A 27,320-nucleotide genomic window follows, 5' to 3' on the forward strand; every position below is an offset into this window, starting at 1 on the left:
AAGAGTTGTAGCTTTTGGGTCTGATAAGGTCAGTGAAGTCCCCTCAGGATTTATCCTGAGATCCTGTACCTCAGATTGTAGAACCTTTGTCAGTGTCATCCATGTGGATGAGTCACGGCCATCGCTTGGCCAATGTGCTCTCTGTGAAAGCCTGAGAGAATGTTTTCTCTCCATGTGACTCTCCTTAGGCACACTTTACATCATCGATCACTTTCCTCTTTGGGCCCATAATCTCCTTGATCAGAAAATTTGGGACACTGCCAGGTTACATGACGTTACAATAGAAGTTCTCATATGTCCTGAGTCTTAACTGACCTTGGAATATTAGGGTCAAAATGTTAACTTTCCTTGCAGCCCTCCTTTTCATCTAATTTTGGTCTGCAAACACCTATAATATTTAAATAATGGAACTTAACAAAAAAAGGGTATACAGATGAATGTCCATTTCGTATCTGTGTATTCAAAGTGGTTAGGATAGATGTATAGTTACCTTCTCTTAATGAATAGAGTGATTTGTTTTAATGGTGTTTGTAAATAGGATATCATGTCTGCATCTTGTACAGCAATTAACCACTGGAAGGAATATATGCAATGTGTTAATTATTGAAACTGTCCTACCAATTTGATTTGAAACTATCTCATTGCTATTTATCAATACAATTATGGGGAAAAAAGCCATATGATTTTCCAACTCAATACCACATGTTCCTAAATGATAGTTCATTTGACTGGAGCCCACATAGATGTGATGGGTAGTAGATGAGGGAGAGTTTTCGAGTCGGAGGGGAAAAAAACCACCATTAAGGTCAGGGCCTCTTGGTGACAGACATAAGTTACCTTTTTTCAGTGACTGTCATTGTGCATGAAGGATCTTTGCTGTCCATCTTCTATAACTTTCTATGTTTGTTCTATGTAATTTGATTTTTAAATGCCCTCTTTTTCTCTTAATCCTCATTTTCTTCTGGAAGTTTTCTTTTCAAGAAAATATGGAAATCATTAGATTAGCAAATTTCTGTTTAGTATCCTTTCAAGAAAAATTGGAATATAGATGGGAATTGAATAATTCTCCTCTTCAATCTGGCTGAATGTTTTGCATCTTGCTCTTTGGATAGTCATTGTTCCATCTTTGGCACATTGTACATCTAAGTAGAGCATCCTTTAAATAGAACTATTTAGAAAATTCTATTTTCATCCCAAGCTCAATATCAAAGTCAAAACTTTACCATTTCTTCTAAAGACTTCAAGCTCTCCAACTTCTTATATGCCCTCTGCTAGCCTTTGGCCCATGGACATCAGTGTTCTATTAATTCTTAAGATTTAACAAAGGAGAACTGGTATGAAGGGCAGACAGGCTTGGTTGTTCTCAACCTCATGAGCAGCTGAATCTGCCAACTCTCCCAGGTTCTAATAACTTGGGCACACAAAGGTCCCATGGACTCCTCATTGTCAGTAAAGTGGGTGAAGGAAAGCCTACTTCAGAGAGAAACATACTTTTGAAACCAAGTGCAAAGTCTCTGAATTATGCCAGCAGTGTACACCAAATCCATGTTGTTTCCCAAACTTTTTACTTTTACTTTATGAAATGCAAATGGTCTCCAAATTTTTTCATCCATATGCATGTACTAAAGTTGTGACTTCCAATATGAGGCTTAGATTTGACACACTACTTTTCCTGCAAAGCTCTTTACTTCTTAGGGAACTCTTACCTGGACAGAAATGATCACCAGACTTTCAGAATTCACAGATAAAATCTAAAGGTTAAAATTATTTGTGAGTGAAATATTTCAGGAGCCTGGGAGATGGCTCAGTAGAATAAGTGCTTGCCTGGCAAGCACAAGGGCCTGAGCTCAATCCCTAGTTCCCCCCCGCCCAGCCCCCAAAAAAAGAAAAGAAAAAAGAAAGAAATATTTCATACCAGGGTTTAATACCCTGTCCTGCATGTTGTGGGCTGGGCCCGTCCTTGGGGCTCACTGATCCAATGACCCAGTCCAGGTTTGGTGATGCACACCTATAATCCCAGAACTGGGGAGGCTGAAAACAGGAGGAGTCCAAGCTGCATAGTGAGACCCTGTACCAAATAATAAGTGAAAAAAAAGAAAGAAAAGAAAAAAAGAATTATTTCACCCAAGCTGCTCATAATTAGAAAATTTTATTTAGATATTTATGTACTGCCAACCTTAAATGAGAAGATATTTCATATCTATGTCTTTTTCTAACTCTGGATTTTTGTGGTCTTAGAAATGATAAAAGCAGTGGGATTACCAAAAGAAAATATCACGGGCTAGAGAAAGCAAACACTGACTTATCGTGTATTTCGGATTGTCAGAGAGAATAAAGGAATGTGCTTCCAGTATCATGAGACAGGGAGAGACTTTGCAGGCAAATTCCTAAGAGCCAAAAGAGAGTAAGTTATATTTATTGCTCTTTACGGATTCTCTAATATGAATAAATATTTTTCAGTTCTTGAAACTGAACTCAAAGCCTTTGCATTGAACTATAAACCTGGATGTTTATTTATCTATTTTTGTTCTTGTTTTCAGAGACTGTCTTACAAAGTCTCTGAATTGTATAGGCTGGGTTTGAACTCACAGTCCCCCTGCTTTTGCCTTCCAGAGTGCTAGAAGTGTAGGTGTACACCATCATGCATAGTTTACAGTCTTCATTTTCACCTTGTATGGAACTCCTTCTGTATCCTATAAATCCATTACTGAGTAAAGAAAATGAAACTGAATGAGCTATTTGCAGATGGAATGTAGCACTGCTGGTCACAAGTGAAAGCCTACTCACCTGGGCATTCCCTCTCTCCCTTTCTGAAGCCTCTCGACAGGTAAGCATGCAGATACAATCTCAGTGACTGTGACCTTGGTAAGACCGATTTTTTACTATTACAGGCAATGAAAGCTTAGAAGAAAACTACGTCCAGGACAGTAAGATGGGCTTTGTTATTAATGCCATCTACGCAATGGCACACGGGCTGCAGAATATGCACCATGCCCTCTGCCCTGGCCACGTGGGCCTCTGTGACGCCATGCAGCCCATCGACGGCCGCAAGCTCCTGGACTTCCTCATCAAGTCCTCCTTCATTGGAGTGTCTGGAGAGGAGGTGTGGTTTGATGAGAAAGGGGACGCACCTGGAAGGTAAGGCAACTGTTTCTCTAATGGCCCTGGGTAACACAGTGACCCTTCAGTGCAGGATGGTGGCAAGTAGGGCTCCCTTTGGTGGCATGGTGTCCGACTTCATGAAGATGGACTCAGCTGCAACACTAAAACCCCAAGTTGGCATCAGAGGGCTATTACTAAACACCACACTGGTCCTTAAAACACTGGAGCACTTCTGGGTAACCCAAGAACCTGTGTCATTCCAGTGCTACCTCCCTTACTCAAGTGTCACCTGATCCTTCCCTTGGAAGGCCTGGAACATGTCTGCAAGTCCAAGAGACCATGAAGACGTTGCACTTGGCCAATAGCAGACTCTCTGGCACTGTCTGCACCATGCTGTGTCTTTCTGATTGATCACTCACCATGCTATTCTAGTCAGAAAATGTCATAGATATTGTATCCACTTGAAGTAGTAAATGAAGAGAACTATATCCTATATACACATCCATTTTTCTTGGACTAACTTAAATTTCTGTTGTCCTGCATTCTGGAAGATAATGGAAAGAATTTTATTTCTAGGGTGTGGCTTGTAATGGCTTTCAAAGACTTAACAAAAAAGAAAAAAACTAGCTAAATATGCTCATGCACACACAGACACAGACATAGACACAGACACAGACACACACACACACACACACACACACACACACTTCCCCCCAAGACACTTTACACACAACCTTGTTTTGATGCCTCCCATGAGCCCACTAGGTGCCTGGTACACAGAAATTATGTCAGCTTCAGTCACATAAATTTTCTTGGGAAAGGGATAATTAGAATGATAGTAGACTTAAAGCCTTCGGCAGAAAGAGAAAAGGCTCTAGCTTGCCCTCTGCAGAATACTCTCACAACCTTGTAGGCCCCTATTATTTGTCAGGCTATGATTTTGCAGAGTGAGAGCTTTCTAGAAATGGAGTATCAAGTGATTTAATTTTCATTGCTCTAGTGTATCATTACCTTTCTTTTCTGTAAAATAAAATTGGGTGTCAGACAAACTAAGCAAGTCACCTAAAGTCACACAGAACGCAGGTAGTGAGGGCAGAGGAGTCTGACTCTGAGGCTTGTGATCTTTTATCACATCATGCTGCTTTCTAGCTATCCTAAAATTAGGCAAAATTTCTTACAACAATTTTAATGTCATGGTAAAATTGCTATAAGAGACTGTGTGACCCTAAGTAATTCTCCATGTATGTCTTTTTTCTACGGACTCCTCAAGTTCCACATAGGGATAATCTGCTATGGAAACGAAGTGGGAATCTCCCTGTAAAAAATCCAACAGCTCTAGGAAGAATACAAATGTCGTTGTCAACAATCAAAGTGATGAATTTACAGGAGTCCTTCTCAGCTGCTAGTTAGGTGGGAGCAGCTTTTGATTAGAATGTGAGTGGGTTGGCTAACCCAGGGCATAAGAAACGTAGAAGGCTTTGGGGTACTGGGCACCTTGGGACATGGTACCAGGAGAAAGAAATTGACCTGGAATTAGAGGGACCACCTGCCCTTCTAATAATCTTGAATTCCATCAGAAGAGAGGCTCAGTACCAGGTCATACTTGCAATGTAAATCTTCCCACACAATTTGCAAAAGAAAGCATACAAAGTCTCTAGTATAAAGGTCAGATGCATTTTTATGCCAAATAAATTTCAAGTTTGCTCCTCCTTCTTTCCCCTCTCAAAGTTATCCAAAACATAGGTGCATAATTTTAGCTTGCTTCTCTTTCATGTTTAATTACATATTCAAATTACAAGCTTTCCCCTAGGTGCCTTTTCAAGGGTCACTTCCTCCTGCTTGAAGGTGGCCAGCTTAATCTCTGTTTAGCTGCTGCTCCAACCCCCTCAGGTGGCTTCTAGCTCCTGCCTTTCTGTCACTTCTGCTTTGGGTCCCTCTTGTAATTACTTTAGTTAATCATCACACAACATAAACCTGATGCATTGAGAGGGTGCTGTGCAGTGTAATTTACAGCATGAGGATATTCCAAATAAAGGCTAACATGCCCCACAGGAAGCCTGAGGTCGAGAGGAAAGAGCAGCATTCATTAACACACACTGTGCACGCATTTCAGCAAGTCAATATTTCTCCACTTGGTATCTTTTAGTATTTACTTAGTATTTACTTCTTCTTGTTTTTTTTTTTTTATTTACTCTAGTATTTGAGACTTCTTAAAATGTGTTTTCATGCCAACAATACTGTGAATTTTTAGTTTTTAAATGTTAATCAAGTGTGAACCAATTTTCCTTATGAAACAGTGATTGGGGGAGTTGAAATAATTCTTAGGTAACTGATTTACAGGCCAGAGATTTATATGAATAATGAGCTCCAGGTGCATCATTCTCTGTTCTCTCTCTTGGTAAACTTTGCTCGTCCAGTGAAGGAAAACTTTTGTTCTCTCCCCACATCCTCTTTTCTTTTGGGAGGGAGCTATTTGTAGAAACTCCCAGAATCTGGATATGGAGAAACCAGAAAACACCCTGTGGACAACAGGACACATTTACATATTAAGTTGAGGCAGAAATGCCAATGAACTGGTAACCATCGTCTAATAAAGAATCAGGCCAGACACAGCCAATGACAGTCAGAAGCCACATTAAACTGACTGGATACAGCATTACAGAGAGAGATTGTGGGTCTCAGTGAGGGTTGCAGGGGAAAGCGCCCAGGGTCGGTTAGAAGAGAAGATGAGGAAGAGAAATGCAGTTTGATGAGTTAAGTTCTACTTCCTTGAGTCAGGCATACGGAGCTAGAAGCCATGACTCATGCTGGCCCAGGAGGGCATGGACTCTGCATAGGTGTAGCAGAAAAAGAATCCCTCTGTGGACCCAGTAAGAAGGGAACAAAACAGCTCGGGCACACTGCCACCCGACTTACAGCTTGCTTGGAGTGAATAACAACATGGCAAAAGGATGCAAGAGAGCCAGAGACTTTTAAGAGACTGAGAGATAAATGTCCATGCCAACACAAATATTTTCCTCAGTTTCCTTATAGAAATGGAAGTAACCAGAGTATGTTAAAGTATTTATAGAAATACAAGTATGAATGATTCTGTGACTTGCTTTATATATTGTCATAGTCTATCTGGGTCTGCTATAATAAAATACAGCTGACTATATGGCTCATAAACATAGAAGCGTATTGTTCACAATTCTAGAAGCTAGGAAGCCCAATATTAAGTCATCGGCAGGTTTGATGTCCACTGAGCTCCGGCTTTCTGACATACTTAGGTAAAATTCAAGTGCCACAGATGGCACTTTCTGACTGTGTCATTTGGCGGAAGGGGAAGAGGAAAGGCAGGGTTTTGGGGGGATTCTGCTTTGGTAAGGACACAAATCTCATTTATGAGGAACCTGAACTCATGACCTAATCATCTCTCCAAGGATCTGCCTCCAGTATTAACACCTCGAGGGGTAGCATTCTAGAGTGTGGATTTTGAGATGGCAAGATCTAGGCCCTAGAAGCCACACATTTATCCCAATTTTAAATAACTTTCTTGACATACCCTACACTGAGAAGCTTGAAGAGCCTAAGGACATTCCTAGACACTACTGAAGTGTTAGAATGGCTCCAGCCCACACAATCTGATGTCAGGGCCTCTTTTCTTTTTCCATTGCATTTGAGAAATTCTCCTGTTTTCTTCCCTGATAAAATGGAATCTGGCCCTCTGAACATGCTGTGACTATAGTAAAGATTTATTTTAATAAAAGTTATACATTACTACAGGGAAAAGATCTAAACTTCACCTTTACTCACATTTCTCTATTTAAAATTACTGAAACTATTAATACCAGTTATTTGACTTGAAAAATGTTTGTCTTAAGTGGGAAAAAGATTAGTTATAATGTTCATGTATGAGATACTAACTTTTCAACATCCTTACTAATTAAATATGTCTTTCTCAGGTTTTTTATTCTAGTAGAACCTAAAAAAAAATTCAGGCTCAATGAAAACTCCCTCTTGTAATCTGCAAATGAAAAGTGGAGGAGAGAAGGGATATTTGGAATATAAAGAATTAAATATATAAGTTAATGTTCTCATGGACTACTTGTTCATAAAATAATTTAATGAATAATGATTTGAAGGAAATGATCAACGTGGTGCAAAGAGAATTACTTTTTTTGGAGTACAGGCAGAGAATATGATGAGAGTAATATTTTTTAAAAAAATACGGATGCATATTTCTTTAGGAAATGCATATACATTCTGGAAAGTCAGAGGAAACATAATCAAACTATTTTTTTTTATAGTAGCTAGTGCTGGGACGTGCGATTTTTCTAGCTTTTTCTCTTTAATAAAGTTTAGCCAACTATATGCAAAATAACAACCACTGTTGAATTCCTATCGTTTTGTTTAGTGAAATTTTATATCATTGCTAAGGCATTTTTTTATTCTCTTTAAAATTAAAAAATAAATAAAAATTGTCAATACAGTAAAAAAAAAAAGTCTAGGTACTAAGTTCTTTGCTTTCCATAGTATGTCCCTACTTATGCAACTCGAATGTGGCTTTCTTTGCAGGTATGATATCATGAATTTGCAGTACACAGAGGCGAATCGCTATGACTATGTGCACGTCGGAACCTGGCACGAAGGTGTGCTGAACATCGACGATTACAAAATACAGATGAACAAAAGTGGAGTAGTGCGCTCCGTGTGCAGCGAGCCTTGCTTGAAAGGGCAGATAAAGGTGAGCCTAGATTCTTGGAAGGTACTCCTGAGAGCCGCTGCCTGAGTCCTCAAAGAGCAAAAGGCGCGCGCTCATTTAAGAGGATCCGGAAAGGATGTGAGGGGCGTACTGTTCTGCTTTTATATTTAGACAAAATTCAAAAGACAAAAAAAGATTAGGAAGTGAAATAGGTTAACTGTTAGGATACTTGATTAGCTTTTGATTTCATTGCAGTGATGGGTTGGAAACTCGCATTTAATGTAAAAAGGAGATGAGTAATCAAATTAAAAAGTGAAGCAGAAGTAAATGTGGAAACCCAAACCAATAATTCTACTTAGTCACAATTGCAGCGAGTACTGAAGAAAGTTCAGGGGATGTAATGTACAAAATGTTGACCTAATGTTGTGACGGATGTTAAATGAGTGCGATAATCATTAAACAGCGTATGACTTTATCATATTGTGCACCTTGAATAGATACAATTGCTTCAATTAAATATTTTAAAGTTAAAACTTCTGAAACAAAGTAAATGTGGAAACCAAAGAAAGAACACTGCTTAGTCATAGTTCTGGCTATTGTTTAAAAAAAGCAAAAGCTGAACAATACTAAATAAGAATATAAATAAAAGGAAGTTGAAATGAGGGAACATGAGGCCCTGTTCTTCCTTTCTTCTCTGCCAAGTTCTTTGAAATAGATTTTTTTTTCTAACATAGAAAGTCCCCACTTTCTAATTATATCCAGGGGCTTTTGCACTGCTAGGACCCAATGATCAATCATAACAGTACTGCATATACACAATTGGAGGAAGTAAACATCAACTACTGGACATTTGCTAGACACACTAGGGGGAATTCTGGAAGCAGCTCTGTCTGTATCTCATGCTATTTAAAATCAACCTGGGATGGAAACAGAGCATAGGGGAGGGTTTGTGAGCTGCCAGAGTATGGAATAGACGAACTAATAGGCCCTTCCCCATCTCTAATTTTCTGTGATTCATCTAGGAGAGCAAACAGACTGTCACATAAACGTGCATCACACAGCTGGGGCTGGAGTAGGTTGTGTGTAAGGCTCTGGCCTCCTCACTGTGCAGTCGTGCTGCTTTTTCATTCTCTGCTGGGGCACTGCAGGAAATGCTGGTGAGGAGATGCCCTAAGTAGGCTGAACGGGCCCCAGGGAAATGGTCTAATTGTGTGGTGTGTTCTTTTTGGTGTGAATGCTGGAGGAAGCTTATCATTTTTTTTTCCATTGAGACAGGATCTTGCTAGGTAGGGTAGCAGGCTCGCCTTCGATTTGCGTATGTATTCCAGACTGGCCTCAAACTCACACCAATCCTCCTGCCTCAGTCTCCCAAATGTTGGAATTGTAGGCATGCAGCAATGCCAGATCAAGAAGGTGTATCTTAATGTTCTAAAGATAGTGGAATATTTGGACTCAATAACAGCTTTTGGTGTCTGAGATGAGCTGCCCTATTAAACAGAATTTCAGCCACTTTGAGGAAGTAATAAACTTCTGAGACAAATCAATTAAAACTGTTCTGGGTCTTCTCTGTAGGAAAGACTATTTAAAAATTTAAGGCACACTCCATCCTGTGACTATGACAGGGTGCTGAAGGCCTCCTGCCATGCCTCACTTTTAGTCCTTGGGTTTGTAGGTATGTGGGTTTGGCTATGGTTGGTGTGTATTCCCTAAAAGTTCTGTACTCAAAGCTCTGTCTTCAGTGTAGTGGTGTAGAGAGGTGGTGGTTACTTGAAGTAGCGGACCTCTCAGGAGATGAGCAGGTCGATAGCACCAGCCTCAGGGGTCTCACAGGCGAGTGAGTTCTCCTGAGCATAGGTGGGTGTGTGTCAAGTCTACCCTACATGCCTGGCATCTTCTACAAGTGTGCAGTTCTGCTCCAGGTTGTGATGCAGCCTGTGGGGCACTGTTGAGCAACCAAGTGAACATTGCTGCCAATCTTGACCTTCCAGGCACCAAAACTGAGATCCAAATAAATCTGTTCTTTACAAATCACTCAACCTCTGATATTTTACAATAGCATGAGAAAACAGACCAATACAGTAGTAATGGGGAGATTTGACTGAGGACTAAGTCCTTACAAGGACGGGGTAGTGTGGGGGTTATTTGGTAGACATGGAAACACCATTAGTTAGCAATATATGCAGAAGTACTTTAGCATGACTTCAGACAGTCTGTATGAACAAATAGTGCTCCTTCCGAAACATCTATTCTCTATGTCCGGATGGAGTCCTTTCATGAAAGGCCATCTGGTGGTACTCAAGCATGTCCTCTAGAATCCAGTGGCCCTGAGCCTCTCTTTGGCTCTTAACAATAATGGATTCTTTTGTGTATGCTTTTCAAGATAGGGATAAAAGCCAGTGCATGTGAGGCTGAAGTCACATAGTGGGGAGAACACAGAAAGCCTGGGTTCATGCACTTCTGTGACCTGAAGGATTTCACACATAGGTCTTGGGCCTTCATTCTGGTACAGGTTTTAGTAGCATTCAGCCTGCTGTAAGGCATCCATTGTGAAACAGTCTGAAAAATGATACAGTTTGGTTTTTCAGCATATGTATAAACAATTTGGCAGTAAAAATCAAATTGTTCCAAGGATTCACTGTACTCCAGCTCCCTGTCACAATTCCTTCCTGCTACTCTGATAGCTGGCAGGCCATGAATAGGTGTTCACATAGTGCACATATTCCACACACATTTTCCAGGAGAGAGGCCACTTTCCTCCCCAGATTCAGAGGCAAAGCTCTCAGCATTCATCTCTCTGCCTAGATACTGAAGTATTTCGGGCAGCATGCTGTGTTATACCCATTCAATGTTACTGAAGGAGATCCCAAAAATCATTACTGAACCACTAAAGAACACTCAAAAAAATCACATGTAGACCAATTTCAGAATACTATATGCCCTGCAGGAGAAAAATATATCTGTTCTCAGTAGCACCTGGAATAGAGGTAAGGGCATAATGTTTATGTCCTGTAAGCACCTTGAGAAGTACAGAAACTAATGAAACCTGACATGCCCATTCTAACACTACTAACTTGCCTGCTGCAAGAGTTAAGTTTCAGTGGCTATTGTGAAGATGTGAGGGAAGTGGCTTACAATGTGACTGTAGGACATTTTCTCTTATTAATTGGGATTGATAGCTGTTAGCAAAAGACTACTCATTTTATGAGGGGTGACCAAAACATAAATGTTTAAAATAAAAGAAAGCTTACTACATTAAAAGACTCATTGCAATCAACCCCCCTTAAAGTATTGCCTATATTTTTGAGCACGTATTGTAAAACTTAGCTCATCTATTTTGCCACTTTCTGAAGTGGTTCCGGATATGTTCTTTCCTGAGTGTCTTTGGCTGTACTGCTGCAGCTGCCTTTGTGTTCTATAGATTTAGAATGTTTACTGCCCATGGTCATTTTGACTTTGAGGAAGAGCAAGATGGCCACATGGTGACAGATATAGTGAACAAGATGGATGTGGGCACACTGTAAAAATTTTGTTCGACAGAAATTGCTTCAAATGATTTGAGCCAATTCAGACCATCAAGGCAACCAATAAAAATATACTTACCAAAGAAGCTTTCTGGGACTCTCACAAAGGGACAAAAACAGTATTTTGTGGGAGATTTATGGTACTGTGCTTTCTAGTATAATGCTATTTTTTTCTTTAAATATTCACTGTATTTTAATCATACTTCATAAGAAGTGATGGTATTTAAAATGCTAAAATAGTAATTTGCTTTCTTTTCTGATAATCCATAGAATAGCCTTATGATAATTTTTATCATTTTCTTATTTTTAGAAATATATGTTTCTATATATATGTGTATGCATATATATATATGTATATGATATACCATATATGTATCTTACACAGGCAAAAAATGGTTTCTATCATGCCACAAACACAGTTAACTAGAATTGCACTTTTTTAGTTGCATTTTATATGAGGGTCTAATCAGGAAAAAAAAGATCATGGCATGATCTTTTAAAATAGATGTATTTATTACATTTTAAAAATAGATATATTCTAATATAAGAAATTGACTAAAAAGTAAGAAATGTTTTAAGGCAACTCAAAGATGAATAGTGGTAGGAATCTATTCCCACTTCAAGAACTAACAGAACAGAAGAAAATCTTGTGTTCTACTTGTGATGTCCCTAAAAATGGAGAGGATGGGGAATACATGGATTCTCTCTTTCCTTTCACCCATCTCCCATTAGTTCATTCTATTTTTGCTAAGCTTGACCAGAAGACAGCAGACCGGAGATCCTGGGAACTGTAGTTCAGAGGTAGCTCGGCACAATTCCCGTGAGCCCTCAAAATCACACAAGCATTAATTGCTAAGGCATTATTGGGAAAGTCAATTCGAGAGGAGTCCCAATGAGGGAAGAAAGAAGTGAGGCATGAAGGAAGGGGAGAAAACAGCAAAGCACAGTGATGCTTCACTGAGCAGAACACTTCTCCCCTGAGGCTGATGGCTGGGCCTTACGGAGCTCTCTGGACAATTGTGCAGATAATTAGAAGAAAGAATGAGAGGAATGGATGCACTTACACTGCCCTATTCCTGCTTACTTGAGTGATAATTTATGCTCACAGGGAACTATACAACCTAATCTCTTTAGACAGCTACTAAGAAAGCAAGAGTCTATGGCTTACTACTGCTCCTCTTCAAATTCTGGAAGCAATGGGAAAAGCCAGTCTTGATGGGTCCCCTACAGTCTAATCAGGGTTTCTATCAGGATAAATCCATAGAGAAAGTTCTGGAACTAAGTAATTAATCCAAGGGAGGGAGTGACAGTATAGATGACAGAACATGGAGCAATGGTGGCCGAAGTATATGGAACTCTTAGTAGTAGGTGAGGTCAAGACAGTCTAGGGCAGCACATAAATTACAGACAACATTGTGGAGTCAACACTGTCTGGAGCATGCTGGTGTCATCCACAGAGCCCATTGATGTTTCCCATGTGATGAAGAACAAGAAAGGGTATGGAGGTGAAGAAAGGGAACTAGAATGCAAAAGGGAGACCAGAAGGGGTGGGGATCAGGGACCAACTTTTGCCAAACACATCCTCATAGATGATGCATCTGAGCCCCAGAGCGGTTGAGTCATTTGGCCTGAGCTGTCCTAACCAGAATCAGCCACAGCTGGGCTTGGAGCCAACCCAAAGCTCTTATCTTCCCTCAGCCACATGTTACTCATGTCTTTCATTATATGAACTGTCGTGTTTCTTACAAATGCAAATTTAAACTTCAGTTTCTGATCCTGGATTTTTCAATAGTGCACAACAAAAACATAACTGGTAATCCACTTTTGATAGGTAGAGGAAATAGTCCAGAATTATTGAAATAGTATCTGTGAGGAAGTTAGGAAAAATTTAATAAAGACAAAGAAAGGAGCAGAGAAGCAAGGAAAAGGTCCCCCATAGCTTTCTTTCAATGGAATCCTATTTTATGATTTTCTTCTATCTCTACTTCCTTATCTCTTTCCTGGTTTTCTTTTTCCTGTGTGTTTAGCTTTAGATTATTTTCTTCTACATAACAGGTTTTGGGTGGTAGTCTGGGTTCTAAAAGCAACATGGTTTCTATTTCCTTGGATCCTCACTCAACCAATCAATGCAGATTTCTGACAAACATGGCATATGTCATAAATCTATTCTCATTTACATATGTTCTTTTCTAATACAGTAAAACGATAGCTTACATATGTAGAACAAAGCCCAGTTATGTACATCTCTCAAAATGTAGACGTCAGAATTTCTTCTTTTCCATTCATGGATAAGACTGATCTTATTCTACTTGTTGGTATCATTTTGTACTAGAGAAATTAATGTTTACTATCAAAAGGTATCAGAATCGTAGCCCTTGTAAAAGCTTATTTTACATGGCTAGAAAGCCCCTTCAATCACCTTCAGCCTCTCATATCATTCTGATTTCTTGTGAGTGAGCAAAGAGCACAAGAACAGAATTGCTGAATATCAAAGTACAGGACACATGATCATGTTCATTTTGATGTTAGACATTCTTATCAGGCAGCTAACAGAACCTGTGAAGGAACCATTTATGTTTGCCTCCAACTGTAACTCTAAGTAACCCCAAAGTTTGTCGGGAGCATTATTGGTAATGCTACTATAGGAGTTGGTTTCTGGATTTTCTTGAGCATAAGTAAGAAAAACTATTTAGAAGAAATTGAAAATTAAGGAAAGATAATTTCTAATAAAATCCTCTCTAAAGAATATATTTGATGGGGCCAGGGGGATGGCTCAGTGGAATAAGCACTTGCCTGGCAAGCACAGGGGCCTGAGTTCAATTGCCAGTTCTGCCAAAAAAAGAATATATTGATTATACAGCACTCACATTTACAGTGTTGCCTTCTCACATAGGCTATTGATTAAAAAACAAGCAAACATTTAACTCATGCATCAACAAGACTCCACCTGGGTTTAGGGTTTTAGATTCAAAAACATTTGTCATCCCTAGCAGCCTAAGACTGTCCTCATAAGGTGGAATACTACATAGTTCTTTCTTTTGTTCTTTTACTGTTATTTCCATCTTCTGCACATTTGTCTGCTTTTGAAAGAACTCTATGTAATTATACTCATTCAGTTAGCCCAACTCAAGTACTAGTCTGTAAAAAAAAAAATGTGTTCTATTGGGAAGATTGCATATCCATTCTTGAACAAAATTATCAAAGAGTTGTACCACACCACCTTTCCTAATAATAAAAACACGTGGTGAGAATAAGTCTGATACTGTGAAGCACATAGTGTAGATCTCGTGTGTATATGACTATGTATGTATACGTGTGTGTAGATGCATTCTATTCCGATGTTTGCTAATAGTGCTTCCTGGTGGTTTATACAGAAATATCTATGTGAAATGGATGTGTATGGAGTCCCAGCTCCCAGAAGCAAAGTTAAGAAGAGAAAGTGGACACACTGTAATGTTCCTTTTCAGAACATCTGCCAATATCGCAATTCAGTTCCTCTTGGAGAAAAACTGCTTCAATCACATGATCAAATGTGAACTGTGTACAATGTAAAATCAGCCAGATCAGCTTGGAAAAGCATTATCGTTCCATTTAATTTGCAGGGAGGGAACCATTGCAACACATCTGTCAAAATAGAAAATAGCTAAAAATATGTTTTACCACTATTTCCTGGTAATATCTACCATGTAAATAGATATTGCCACTTTGATCTCAATAAAAGGAAAGGCAAATTGAATCAAGAAAATTGTTTAACACTACTGTCTTGAATTTGTATAAACAGTAGGACTAATTTTACAGGGACAGAAAAAGTTAGAGTGGAAGTGGAAGTGACAGACAACATTTGTGTTGGCTCTTACTGTATTGGTCATCATGATTTAAATAAAAAGAAAACAAACTGATTTACTAATTAAGATTTTTCTCATATCAATTACAAAAATATCACTTGGAGTATAGATCCTATGTGATTATTTTGCAGATACTTGTGAACTGTTTTTCAAGAAAGGCTTAATATTGTTCAATTTTCAAAAGCCACTTGAAACTAAAGTAAAAAATGAGACATCTTCCACATTTGGTGAAAAATTTTGTCATTTTATCATTCTCTGTAATTCTAAAATAGTGATGCAAATTTCTACTTGCTCTTCAGGAAAATAACTATTTCATGAAGGCAAGAGTTCTTAATTTTTAAAGTATAGCCATATTTACAGACTAATTCTGACTGTGCAAATGAAATTATTTTGTAACTAACTATCTTAGGGAAGGACTTCTGCTCATAGATATAAGGGAGTAACAGGGCCCATGTTTAGCCTTCTGCTGGAAATAATAAGAAAAGTTGATGAAGTGTAGGTTCAACTGCATTCAGACATCAGAAAATAGCACAGAACCTTAGTGCCAAGGAAGTGAAGGCAAACAAACGAGGGAAATCCCAGAACCACGAAACCTTTTTGCCAGGAGACATCTTCCTGACTCTTCAACTAGAGAGAATACAAGTAGTTCATCCATCTTGCTAATTTAAGTAGACAGAAGCAGGCTTTGGGAAGGCAAAGGCAGCCAGAATTTCCAATACAGAGGAAGGGAGAAGAAGGATCCATACAGAAAAATAAATAAGTAAATAATGTGTAGGTCTCAGAAATCAGCATAACAGTTCCTTTGAGTATCCAAAGACTAATCTACAGGTAAGTAGAGTAGATTTATGACCATAGGTTAAGAACAATTACTAGAAGCATTGTTATAGTTTACCATTACCCACACATTTGCAATGTTTAGTATTCATAATTCCTTTGTATAAACATCTTTCTCTCATATAATTTTTTTTTCTCTTAGTGGTAGGCATGTTGGCACAGGCCTGTAATCCTGGCATTAGTGAGGCACAAGGATCCCTGAGGCACAAGGATCACTGAGAGTCTGAGACCAGCTTGGGCTACAAAGTGAACTCAAGGCCAGTCTGAAATGCATAGCAAGACCCTGTCCCAAAAAGACAAAAAAAATTCTCTTTCCAGAGATTTTTTTAATACTTACAGCAAAATATGTTTTCTCATTGTATTTATTTGTTCAAAAAAGACTTTGTTTTGCCTTAATTTTCTAAAGCAAGAAATTTTATCTAAAATTTTAGAAATTTTCTAAAATGTTAGAAATTGTATCTAGAACTTTATCTAAATAGTTGTTTTTAAATAACTGTTTAATTGTGAATGAGAGATGCTGTAAAATGCTATGTTTAAGCAAAATGTATTAAATCATTACCTACAGGATGGGAGGAGAAAAGGAAGATTGTTACTGTAGGTGTCTTATATGTACTGCGCCATATTTTTATAGTATAAGAGTAAAGTGGTAAGTATAGACTTGCAGGCAGTTAATGGTTCGTGTTGTCAACCTTCAAGGACCCACTAAAACCAAAATAGGTTTAGCTAACACCTACTGTTAAGGTTTTGTGTGTGTGTAAATATGTGTGTATGTGTGCGTGTGTGCATGTGTGTGTGTGTGTGTGTATGTGTGTGTGTGTGTGTGTGCAGGGTCTCACTATGCAGCTTGAACTCGTAGTGATTCTCCTGTTTTTAGCCTCCCCAGCGCTGGGCTTATGGGCATGCGCCACCATGCCCGGACTCCACGCTGGCTCAGTGTGCCTGGGGGTGGGGTCAGTGCGGCATGTGGTGCCAGGAATCGAAGCCTGGCGCCTGCACTTGCCTAAGCAGGGGCTTAGTCCGCTGAGCTATCTCACTGGCCCTCATGCTAATATTTAGAATAACAGGGAATATAAGGATCAAGACAAAGCAAAACAAAAACAACCAAAAGGAACAGAAACCAGATAGCAAAAAGGACAGATAGCAAAAAAGGCAGAGATGATTCATTTGTATCTAGCCACATTGATTATTCCAATCAATGTAAATGTATTACAGAATTAAAAAGGCTGAAATTTTAGGCTGCAAATGAAAGCAAAACTTGATTATGTGCTATCTGCCTTGCACTTACTTCTACTGACAAGTGAAGTAATGAGCAGTGTTTTGATATTTTGTTTTGCTATAAATACATGAATGTATTCTCCAAACAAATGAAAAATGAGAGAAAATTTAAACTGCTCAGATAAGAAGCGTTTTTCTGATATGTATATATATATATATATATATATATATATATATATATATATGTATATATATAAAATCTTTTCATTTATGCATTTGGTACAGAGTCTCATGATGCATTTCAAACTCATAGTGATCCTCCTGTTTTCAGCCTTCCCAGGCTGAGATTACAGGCGTGAGTCACCATGCCCAGACTCGGACACTGGCTCAGAGTGCCCCGGGGACGGGGCTGGCACAGCATGCACGACCTGGGATTGAACTCTGGTCCCTGTGCTTGCCTGAGCAGGCACTTAGTCTGATGAGCTATGCTCTGATAATTTTTGACTAACATTTTTCTTCTCACCAATAATGCTATCATTTGAATTCACCAGAATAAGTCAGACAGTCAGTAGCTGTATGTGCTTTTTTAGCCACATCTCTGCCCTTATGTATATAAATTTGTTCTGGAGTAAAATTACCCACAATTTTGTCTTTCAGAATTATAACAAAAATTTATAATTCTTCAGTTTTATGAATTAATGTTTTAGCATACTAGAATTTTGGAGTTAAAAATTGCTTTTTCAGAGAAAATGTATTTTTACCATCTTTGGAATAATCAATAATGCATATAAACCAGGATAAAATTAAACTCTCATGCCTTTATTCTGTAAAAATATGTAATGAATTCATTCTATTAAAGAAATAAAGCATTTAAATTGAGGATGGAATAAATTGACATTTACATGTGAACTGTGGGATAATTAAGGATATTTCAATATGCCACCTTAAGGTTCTTCAGCATGGAAAAGTTCTGAAGGTTGTGTTTTTGCTGTTTCTATCGTAGCAGGATGACAAGCCTTCATCCGAAATAGAAGGCTTTGGGGGAAATTATCTTTAAGACGTACGAAATATCCCTGTTACAGGTCATTCGGAAAGGAGAAGTGAGCTGCTGCTGGATTTGCACAGCCTGCAAAGAGAACGAGTACGTGCAGGACGAGTTCACCTGCAAAGCCTGCGACCTGGGGTGGTGGCCCAACGCGGACCTAACAGGTAGGTGCAGCCTCCCTTGGAGCCTGGCCGTGCTGCCCTCCTAACACAGCCGCCGTCCAGAGGTGAGGGCTCAATGCCTGTCTTTTTAAGGCTAATTTACAGCTCAGATTTTGTAGTGTTCATATCAAACACTACGCACAAACCTTTTATCAGTTTCCATGACCTGTACTGAAAAGAAAATTCACTTAAGTCTAAATAAAACGGAATTGATACATGCTAAGGTATTCCAATATACATTTCAGTTATTTTCTGTTTTTCCTTTCTCACATTTATACTTCAAACCTGTTTTTGAACATCTATATGTGAATCTCCACTGCAGACTTCAAAGGTACTAAGGTAAATGAAATCTGCCAGAGGGAAAATGTGGAAAAAATATAGCAATTATGAACATAAAATAGATATTTATAGGGCCACAAATCCTGTTAGGCAGACAAGGAAATGAAAGGAATTCTACAAAGAAAGAAGAGCATGAGAAAATTAAAAGTTTGTAACACATGTTGGGGAGACTTGGGACCAGCATGTGTGGTTGTTTGGAAGGAGCAGTGGACTGGCGGAGGCACGGTGAGGAACGGGGCAGGATGGCTCTGTGGCCACGAGGACACCTGATTCCACAGGCTCAGACCGTTTAGACCGTAGCTCTTGGCACAGTGGGTGGCTGAGGCCTTCAAGCTGGTGAGCAGCAGCATCACACCCATGTTCAGCATGCTGGATCTGGGGGCTGTGTCAAGTGTAACTAGACAGGAATCAGGGTGATCAGGAAGCTGTCAAGTTGTTCCCCGCGAATCATGTCAAAGCGTGTGCACTAGGGCAGCTGTAGGGGAAAGGAGGAAGGGTAAGTGAATGCAAGAAGCAATTTAGTAGCAGAATTCCTGGGACTGAGGATTGATTTTGTGAGCTTGTAACTTTTTAGAGAGCTGCATTTATATATTTGAAGTTAGTTTTTCACAGGCCTAGGTGTAGCCTCATGGCTAGGCATTGACTTACGAAGTGTCTTTCCTAGATTCTAAGAGTCGTAGAGCTCTGGGAACTTGGTCACTGGGATCCTTACAGACTTTGCCCTCTGAATAACTGAACCTTTCATCTGAAAAAAGAGAAAGCCTAGTTAGGGGAGGTTGTGTGCCAAGATCACGGGCTAGCTAGAAGCAGAACATACTTGCCCAGCTCCTAGGCCTGCACCTTCTTGGATGCTGTTGCTAATCATTAGAGATAGTAACAGTCCTGAAGGCTGCTTGTTCATTCCTTGCCTCCCTGCCTCTCTCTCGTTCCCTTCCTCCCTCTCTCCTTCCCCTTTCTATCACTTTCTATCTCCTCCCACCACACCCTGTTCCTTCTCTTTTCTCTTGTAAAATACAGAATCTTATCTTGTAATCCAGCCCGGGGCTGAACTCACTATGTAGCCCAGGCTGGCCTCAAATATGTGATCTCCTGCTTCAGCCTCCTCAGTGCCAAGATTACAAGCACATACCAAGACAGCTAACTATTTCTTATTTTATTCTAAATAAGTATATGAAGCTGAGAAATGTGTTTTATTCAAATCATACTAAATGTCTATATAAGCAAATCAGGTCACATAACTATAATTGCATTTATTAAATGATAATACCTTATAAAAAGTTAGCTCAGAAAGAAGATAAAATGCATATCAGAAAACTTATAAAAATCACTTAGGCCAAAGGCCCTTTTCAAAGAAAAGGAAATTAGATTAGAATGTTTTGCAAGTACAAACTGTGTCCGTTCATCTTTTTATCTCTAGCTGAAAGCTGCCTCTCAAGTGTGCATGAGTTTAAGAAGTACCCAGGATTTAGCCACCTCCAGGGATCCCCTTCTCTAGTTCTGGAGTGAGGTGCAGCAGATGCTGAGATGATTAGGGACTCCTACCTGTGCAGAACCACTGATCCCGACCCTGTAAGCCTGGTGCCATGATATAACAGCTATTTAATAAATATTTGTTAAATTGAGAAAATTGGAAAGAAAAAGGGATTGGTTCCAGTTTCTTTGATTGATGATGCAATTGGTTAATAGGAAAACCACAGTGAAAACTTCCCCCATAGAGTTAATTGTTTTCCACTAGACCATCAATCTCATAGTGTATGCAATGGACTGGCATACACTATGAGAAACTGGTTCTCCAGTTTTCTACTCTCATACTTGGTGCTTCCATAAGGTACTTCCTTTGCAGCCCCACCAGGCACCATGGCGTTGGAGAGTGGGGACTAACTCACCACCATTCCTCTCTGCTACTTGACTGAGACCAACGCTGGCCAAGAGAAGACTAAAAGACAAAAGTGACCGCTTCTTCCTCTCAGTCTTAGAAGTCAGAAGCATCGGCTTTAAGGCATAAAACTTTCTCATCTATGTTTTTAGACCTTTCCCCAACTGTTCCTGATGCTCTATTTGTTTATTTTTGACTCGAATTAAAGTTTCTCTCATACGTGGAAAGAATTTCTGTCCTATTTTAACCTTAAAATTAAATAAAACCTTACACAAAGATCTAATACAGCGTAATAACGCAACTTCAACTCAATGTTTGCTTCCCTGTAGATCTGCCATTGTGAGAATATTGTCAGCCCATGGCCAAGTGATTATGCCCATTGCTTAGAACTCTTTCATTTGGAAAAGGATACAACATATCTGACATCGCTGAACACAGGTGGAAAGCAACTCAATCATCTTCCTAACGATACTGTCATTGATCACAGATGTATATCACATTATCATTCAAATGAAGTTAGCCAGGCACCAGCTTAGACTTCACCTTCGTCTCTGCCAAGCAGCTACACTTGTGTCATATATCTAGACTATTTTGCAGATGTTACCTTTAAGATCTTTCAGAACATACACATCTCATACTAATTTATACTAAGATACTAATATTTAATATACTAATTTGTACTCATGTTGCAGTGGCACCTATTTTCTGCATTCCTTTTAGTCTTATACTTGAATGGAGAAGGAGAGCCCATTTGTTGCTCACTTCATGCAATGTGAAGTGTTGAGCCAGGAGGGCTCATTGCGTTGCAATGGGTTGGTGTGGTACAGTAGCAGCAGTCATGGAAAAGTGAAACTCACTGTCGCAGAATACCAAAATTGGTAGAAAGGTGGAGAAGAGTAATGCATTACCTTTAATTAGGTTATTTTGGGTTATTGTGGGGGTTTGGTGGATTTTTCACTTGATCTTAGTCAAAAAGCTACAAAGAGATTTTTGGATGGGTATTTATGAGTGCATTTTAATTAAAATGTGAAACCATTCTTTCTTGAGAAATGACTTTTTAAAAAACTCAACTAGAGTTTGTTCAAAGAGCTGCTTTTCTGTAGATTCCAAATATTCTTATAGTAATGAATGAAAAGATACTTCTAAGTCATCTTAAAATTTTCTTTAGAATGTGCCATAATTTAGCTATGAAAAGAAATTGGTATATTTCTTAGAGGAAGTGCTTTCTAAAGCTGTGGTGTTTCTCATATTTTCTTCTTGGTAAAATGTACATCTTAATTTAGCATTTAATTTCACGCTTTCTTATGATACTAAAACAGGGTTTTCTTCTGTAATGATATATAACCTTGCAGGGGTATAATAATTCATTTATGTAAATAATATAATACTACTTAGCTCTTTTAAAAATCAAAGTACAAGAAAAGTTTTCTAAAAGGTAGAATATCCTAAATCTTCTCATTAAAAGATAGAAATTAATATTACAGAATTTTTTTTCTCAAGTATAACAGTTGCTGTGATCTCTATCTATTCATTTACTTTATTCTATAACTTACCATCCGTTTGTACCAGATAGTTGGAGACAATGAAGACATGAATAAAGTGAGTTTAAAAGGAACTTCAAATGAAACTGTACATATAAACAGTGAATTTTAAGTCCTACAATAAGTGCATGTGCAAAGATATATGACATACAAACAGAGAGAGAGAGTAGTTATACTTCCTTGGGAAGATAAATGTCTCCACAGAAAAAGAAATATTTAAACTGAACATTGAATTATAAGAATAATTTTTGTCTTACGGATAATTGATATTAATGAAATAATACCAAGGAAGATGTCTGGGTTACTTTTCTCTCCTTGCTGAGACAAAATGCCTGATGCCCAGAATTAAGAAATAAAGGCGTAGCTCACAGTTCGTGGAGGTTTCAGTCCATAGTTGGCTGGCTCCAAGGCAGAGTGGCGCAAGGCAGAGGGTAAGCATTCATGGCGGCAGAAAACAGCAATAGCAACAAGAGCAAAAAGGAGGAGCAGTGAACAAGCCTCCGTCCTGCCCTAATATTGTATGCAGGATACCTGCCCCAGGTCTGATGTAGTACTCACAACCATAACCCCAGCATTGCACCATGAGCCAGTCACAAACTCTAGAACCTGCCCCCATGACTGCATGAGGCTTTGGAGGAAAGAGTCATCCAGACACAAAGGATAACAGAAGGTATTTCAGTGAGGCTTTAGATAATCATAAAACTGTACTATAAGAACATGAATTGCCTAAACACACTTCAGGTAAAATAATAATTACCTTTCTTTATTTCGTAATTCATGTTACATTTCACTTGAGCTGAGTGGAAAGAATTCTGATATTATAGTTTGACTTTTTTCAATATAGTTGGATGCTACAAACTCCCAAATACTTTTCTCAAAAATTAAAAATAGTCCCTGGTCCTCAGATCAAAGTTAGTGTCACTCTTTGACTTTGCTCATTTGTAATCTGTATGAAGGAAGCTGGCTTGCCTGAGGGCTCCGTGTTCTCTGGGGTAAGAGTAGCCGTGGATTTCCCACTGGAGTCTTAGGGTTTCAGCTGCAGCATGAAAAACTCTTATGAAATCTTTTAATCTTTGGGGTGTGAAGTAGACCTGAGATAATTCTCGTGACTGGTTAAAGGCAATTTCCACCCTTTCAGTGGCTTCAGATACCCCCAAACAGCCAAGAGCTTTAAAAAAATATTATGCCATACAACAGGACTAAAAAATTTCATTATGTATTATATGCAAACAATTTGAACATTATAGCAAATTTTCTCAAGAAAGAAAAGCCTGTGTGTCTCAAAAAATATAGTAAAGAAAAAGAAAAATATAGATGCATTTCAAAATGTAAATTATCAGACCTATTCCCCAGTGATTTCATTGGGCTAGACCTGGATCAGTACTGAAAGATTTTATTTGCACATATGTAAAAGAACCTAGGATCTTCCCAAGGTGGGAGGACAACTATAGTAGAGTTTCAAGTATGCTTCTAGTGTTGTGGCAAACTGTTACTGTCACAGCACAAGCATATTTAATTTCCTTCTAGCATAAAAAATTTTTCTTTATTTGTATGTAAAATAATGTACAGGATAGAGTTATATTGCAATGAGACTTGAATACTTGATAACTATCTGTGGAGATGCCTCAGTATCTGTCTGACTTTCAGCCATGTTATGAGAACTGGGATTTATAATACATAATTTGGAATTTCACTGGTTGTCACCAACCAAACCCAATTTTCTTTCTGATGAATTTCACTTGGCATAACCAATTCTACTGCCAGACTCAGCTTCACAAATTAAGGATAATAAAAAGACTCCCCTGAGAATTTCTGCCCTGTGCTGTCTCAATGCCAGTATTCATCACTTATATCTAAGTTTCTTGGTGTGACAGACACCGCTACTCTCAGTGAAATAGGCCTTTTGTCTTTAAATGAAAAAGTACTATGAATATATCCCCAGTTTCCTGAATCCTTTCAAATATGTAACCCTATGAAATCCTTGCATATACACAGCATATTGAAAAATTAGTGTAACATTCCCACATATTAATTTTCAACTTCACTAATAATATCTTGTTATAACTAAATTATTGAGTTACAGTGATAATTCTCAAACAAGATCTAGGTTTAAGCAAATTATGATTACTAGTAAGAGAAACAGTAAAGATGAACTCAGATTTCTGTAAGTTGAAATCAGTAAAAATTTTATGAATAAGCAAGTGTTTAGAAGAGGTAATGATATCTCTCTCCTCTCTCTCTCTCTCTCTCTCTCTCTCTCTCTCTCTCTCTCTCTCTCTTACAAAGATCTTTTCCAGAAGACCATTGTGTGGTCATTAGTTTGCTCTAAGGTCCTTGGAATACCAAAGAACTGTCATGGGCCTTCTTTTCTAGAGATTCTCAGCAGAACCTGAGCTTAAAATCTCCCATAGGCATAATCTTCAGTGATACTATGGTTTCCTTTTTTTCAAGGGATTTGGATTGATCGAGGTAACTTTCAGAAGGTTAAAATAAATTAATGGATAAATGTTCCAGTGACATGTCCCTATACTACCGAATGCATGTATTGGAGCATTCTAACTGAGAAATAAAAGGTCTAACTATGACTTGGTCATCCTGAGGGTGGTGTCTTTTCAACAGAGGAGTGCTTCAGCCTTTTCAGGAAATGAGTACACACTTAGGACTAGTGCGCATGATAAAGGACAGGGAGGGTGACTGCATGCAATCCACTTGGACAGGGTCAGGGAGCTGTTTTTATCACTCAGTGACCCACCTGCATTTTATTGCTCAAAATTGAAGCACACATGGAGCATGACATAACTACATCTATCATCCTGAGAATATTGTTACTTTAATATTTAATTTGGTGGACAATTTGTCTCTTTTAGAATTAGATGTTTCACTTTCATGGGGATTTTATCAAACATCTATTGGAGAATTTACCTGGTGTTGGCAGATAATCGCTCTAATTTTTTCCTATTATCCTTGTGGTTCTTGTGTCACTACCATTCTGTGAATTTTTTCAGAGTAACTTCTGGCTTAATTTTGTGTACATTTAATTGAATCCGTGAATGTCTCCATGGATTTCTTATTAATAAGGAATGTTCCTGTTATTATATGGGACCCTTGTTTAAAGAGTTTCTTGTCTGAGTAGTTTGTTTAACATGACTATTTAAAAATATTTTTATTTCTAAACAATTTAGTAGTATCTATATGTTCTATAGCACATTTATGAATATGAGTTGCTTTATATAAAAATAATTATTTTAGGTAAAATTAAGACTTTTAGTAATCAATAATTTTGCCTATTTTCAAAGAATACCTAAAGACAAAATAAGCACTTGTCTACCATATGCTGGATCTATATTTGATTTTCAGTTCTGCCAAAAAGAAGTTTTTGTGTGTCAACAAATTAATTATTTTGAAAGCATATCAGCCAAGAGTTTATTTATATATGTATCTTCTTTAATTTAATGATTCAAGATACCATAGGAAAGGCCATAATTTAATTATTACAAAAAATCAGATTGGGATAAAATACTGAGTTTTCTCAATATTTTCACTGGACTACTTATTATAGATCAAACTTCAAAATTTCTTTTCTGTTTTCACTCTAAAGCCTTATACTAAAAACAATCTAAAATCAATACTTAGTACTCAAGTATTCAAAATTCTGTTCTGAATAGGAACACTTTTTGAATCACAAAAATAAAATATTTAGAGTCTCTGCTGATTAACAATTATAAAGTTGCTGAGTTCTTGGTGTCGTATCAGTGGAGAACAAATGGGAAGAAGTAACAGCAATAATTTACAACTGTTAATTCTCAGACAATGTTGGGCCATTTCTGTTAGTAGGAGGGGTTTATTACATATATTAACGTTAGATTTAAAGACATCATACAAAGCCTAAAGATGTTCTGATAAATGTCTGCAATTACTTTAAAGCAAGAGATGTAAACATGTTATAATAATTTAAGGTATTTGATTTAACTGATGAATAGTTATCACTTGCTATATAACATATTACCCATAATCCAGCTGCTTGCAGCAACATACACTCGCAGTTTCTGTGGGTCAGTAATTTGGGCATAATTTAACAAGGTTCTCTTCTTCACGACCTTCTCAAGCTTGGGATGTGACCTAATATGAAGGCTTATTGGGGTTAAGCAATACTTCCAAACTCACTTATGTGGTTATTCCCAGGATATAATACTCAAAGAATGGTGGGCTTAGGACCTCAATATTTTGTAGATAGTTCAGCAGGAATTGCCCTCAGTTCTCTGTAATGTAGACCACAGTAACAGGACAGGTTGTTATCAGAGCTAGCAAGTCATTACCTTATATAACCTTGGAAGTGATATCCTATCAACTTTGCTAGACTATGTTCTGTAGACTAGAAGCAAGTTACAGACCCTGTTCTTATTTAAGAGAAGGAGATTATAGAAGAACATAAATGCCAGGAAGTGGGTTCACTGAGGATCCTCACAAAAGCTTTTCACCATTCTGGACAATAGTTCTTCAGTATGTTCCACGTTGTAAACTTGCCTGGGAAATGATGTAGCTTTTATGGATTTGTGCAGAAAGATTCATGATACTTTAGGTATCTATAATGATCTATACACTTACATGCTCTGCTTCAGTAGAAGATTTTATACTTTTGTAATTTTCTGTCTGCAGTCATTCTAGAACAGTATTTGTTTCTTAAGTTATAGAAATACGTATTATAGGTATCAATACTCTCATTTCTAAGTGCAGCTATATAATTTGATCACGTGTATGAACTATTGTTCATTTTACCTGGAAATAAAATCCTGTCTAGTGAATGGGATGGAATTATCACAGAGAAGGAAGAAATTTTTTTTAATAATCTTGAAGTATTAGTTATAGGTTGAGACATAATATTGTTTTCATGGTTTAAATAATTTCCATAAACCAATGTATCTGATGATCTATTCATAGTAGAAATAAATAATGCTACTGCTGGGAGAAATACTGCTTCCTTTCAGAGTTCAGCAGAAGAATAGGGAATTCATGATGTTTGTGTTTCCCAAAGAAGTAAGTCACTGGGAAGATATTGAATAGTTATCTTTCTGGGTTTTGATGAATGTTCTTTAAATAATACTTGTGTCTGCAATATCTAATGATAGTGATATTTCTAGGTTTCTTATCTATAGGAGA

The 27,320-nt window shown here is 38.0% G+C and overlaps 1 protein-coding gene across 1 annotated transcript in view; it reads left to right on the top strand.

Annotated features, from left to right (window-relative positions):
* Positions 1-27,320, top strand: part of Grm1 (glutamate metabotropic receptor 1) — a 463,945-nt gene that overhangs the window by 395,284 nt on the left and 41,341 nt on the right. The window contains exons 11-13 of the mRNA XM_004628592.1: positions 2,892-3,138; positions 7,660-7,828; positions 18,284-18,410. Coding sequence (XP_004628649.1) covers positions 2,892-3,138; positions 7,660-7,828; positions 18,284-18,410 — 543 coding nt within the window. The remainder of the gene's footprint in view (positions 1-2,891; positions 3,139-7,659; positions 7,829-18,283; positions 18,411-27,320) is intronic.

Source organism: Octodon degus, unplaced genomic scaffold (genome assembly GCF_000260255.1).
Source record: "Octodon degus isolate 3935 unplaced genomic scaffold, OctDeg1.0 scaffold00024, whole genome shotgun sequence".
Taxonomy (NCBI): Eukaryota; Metazoa; Chordata; class Mammalia; order Rodentia; family Octodontidae; genus Octodon; species Octodon degus.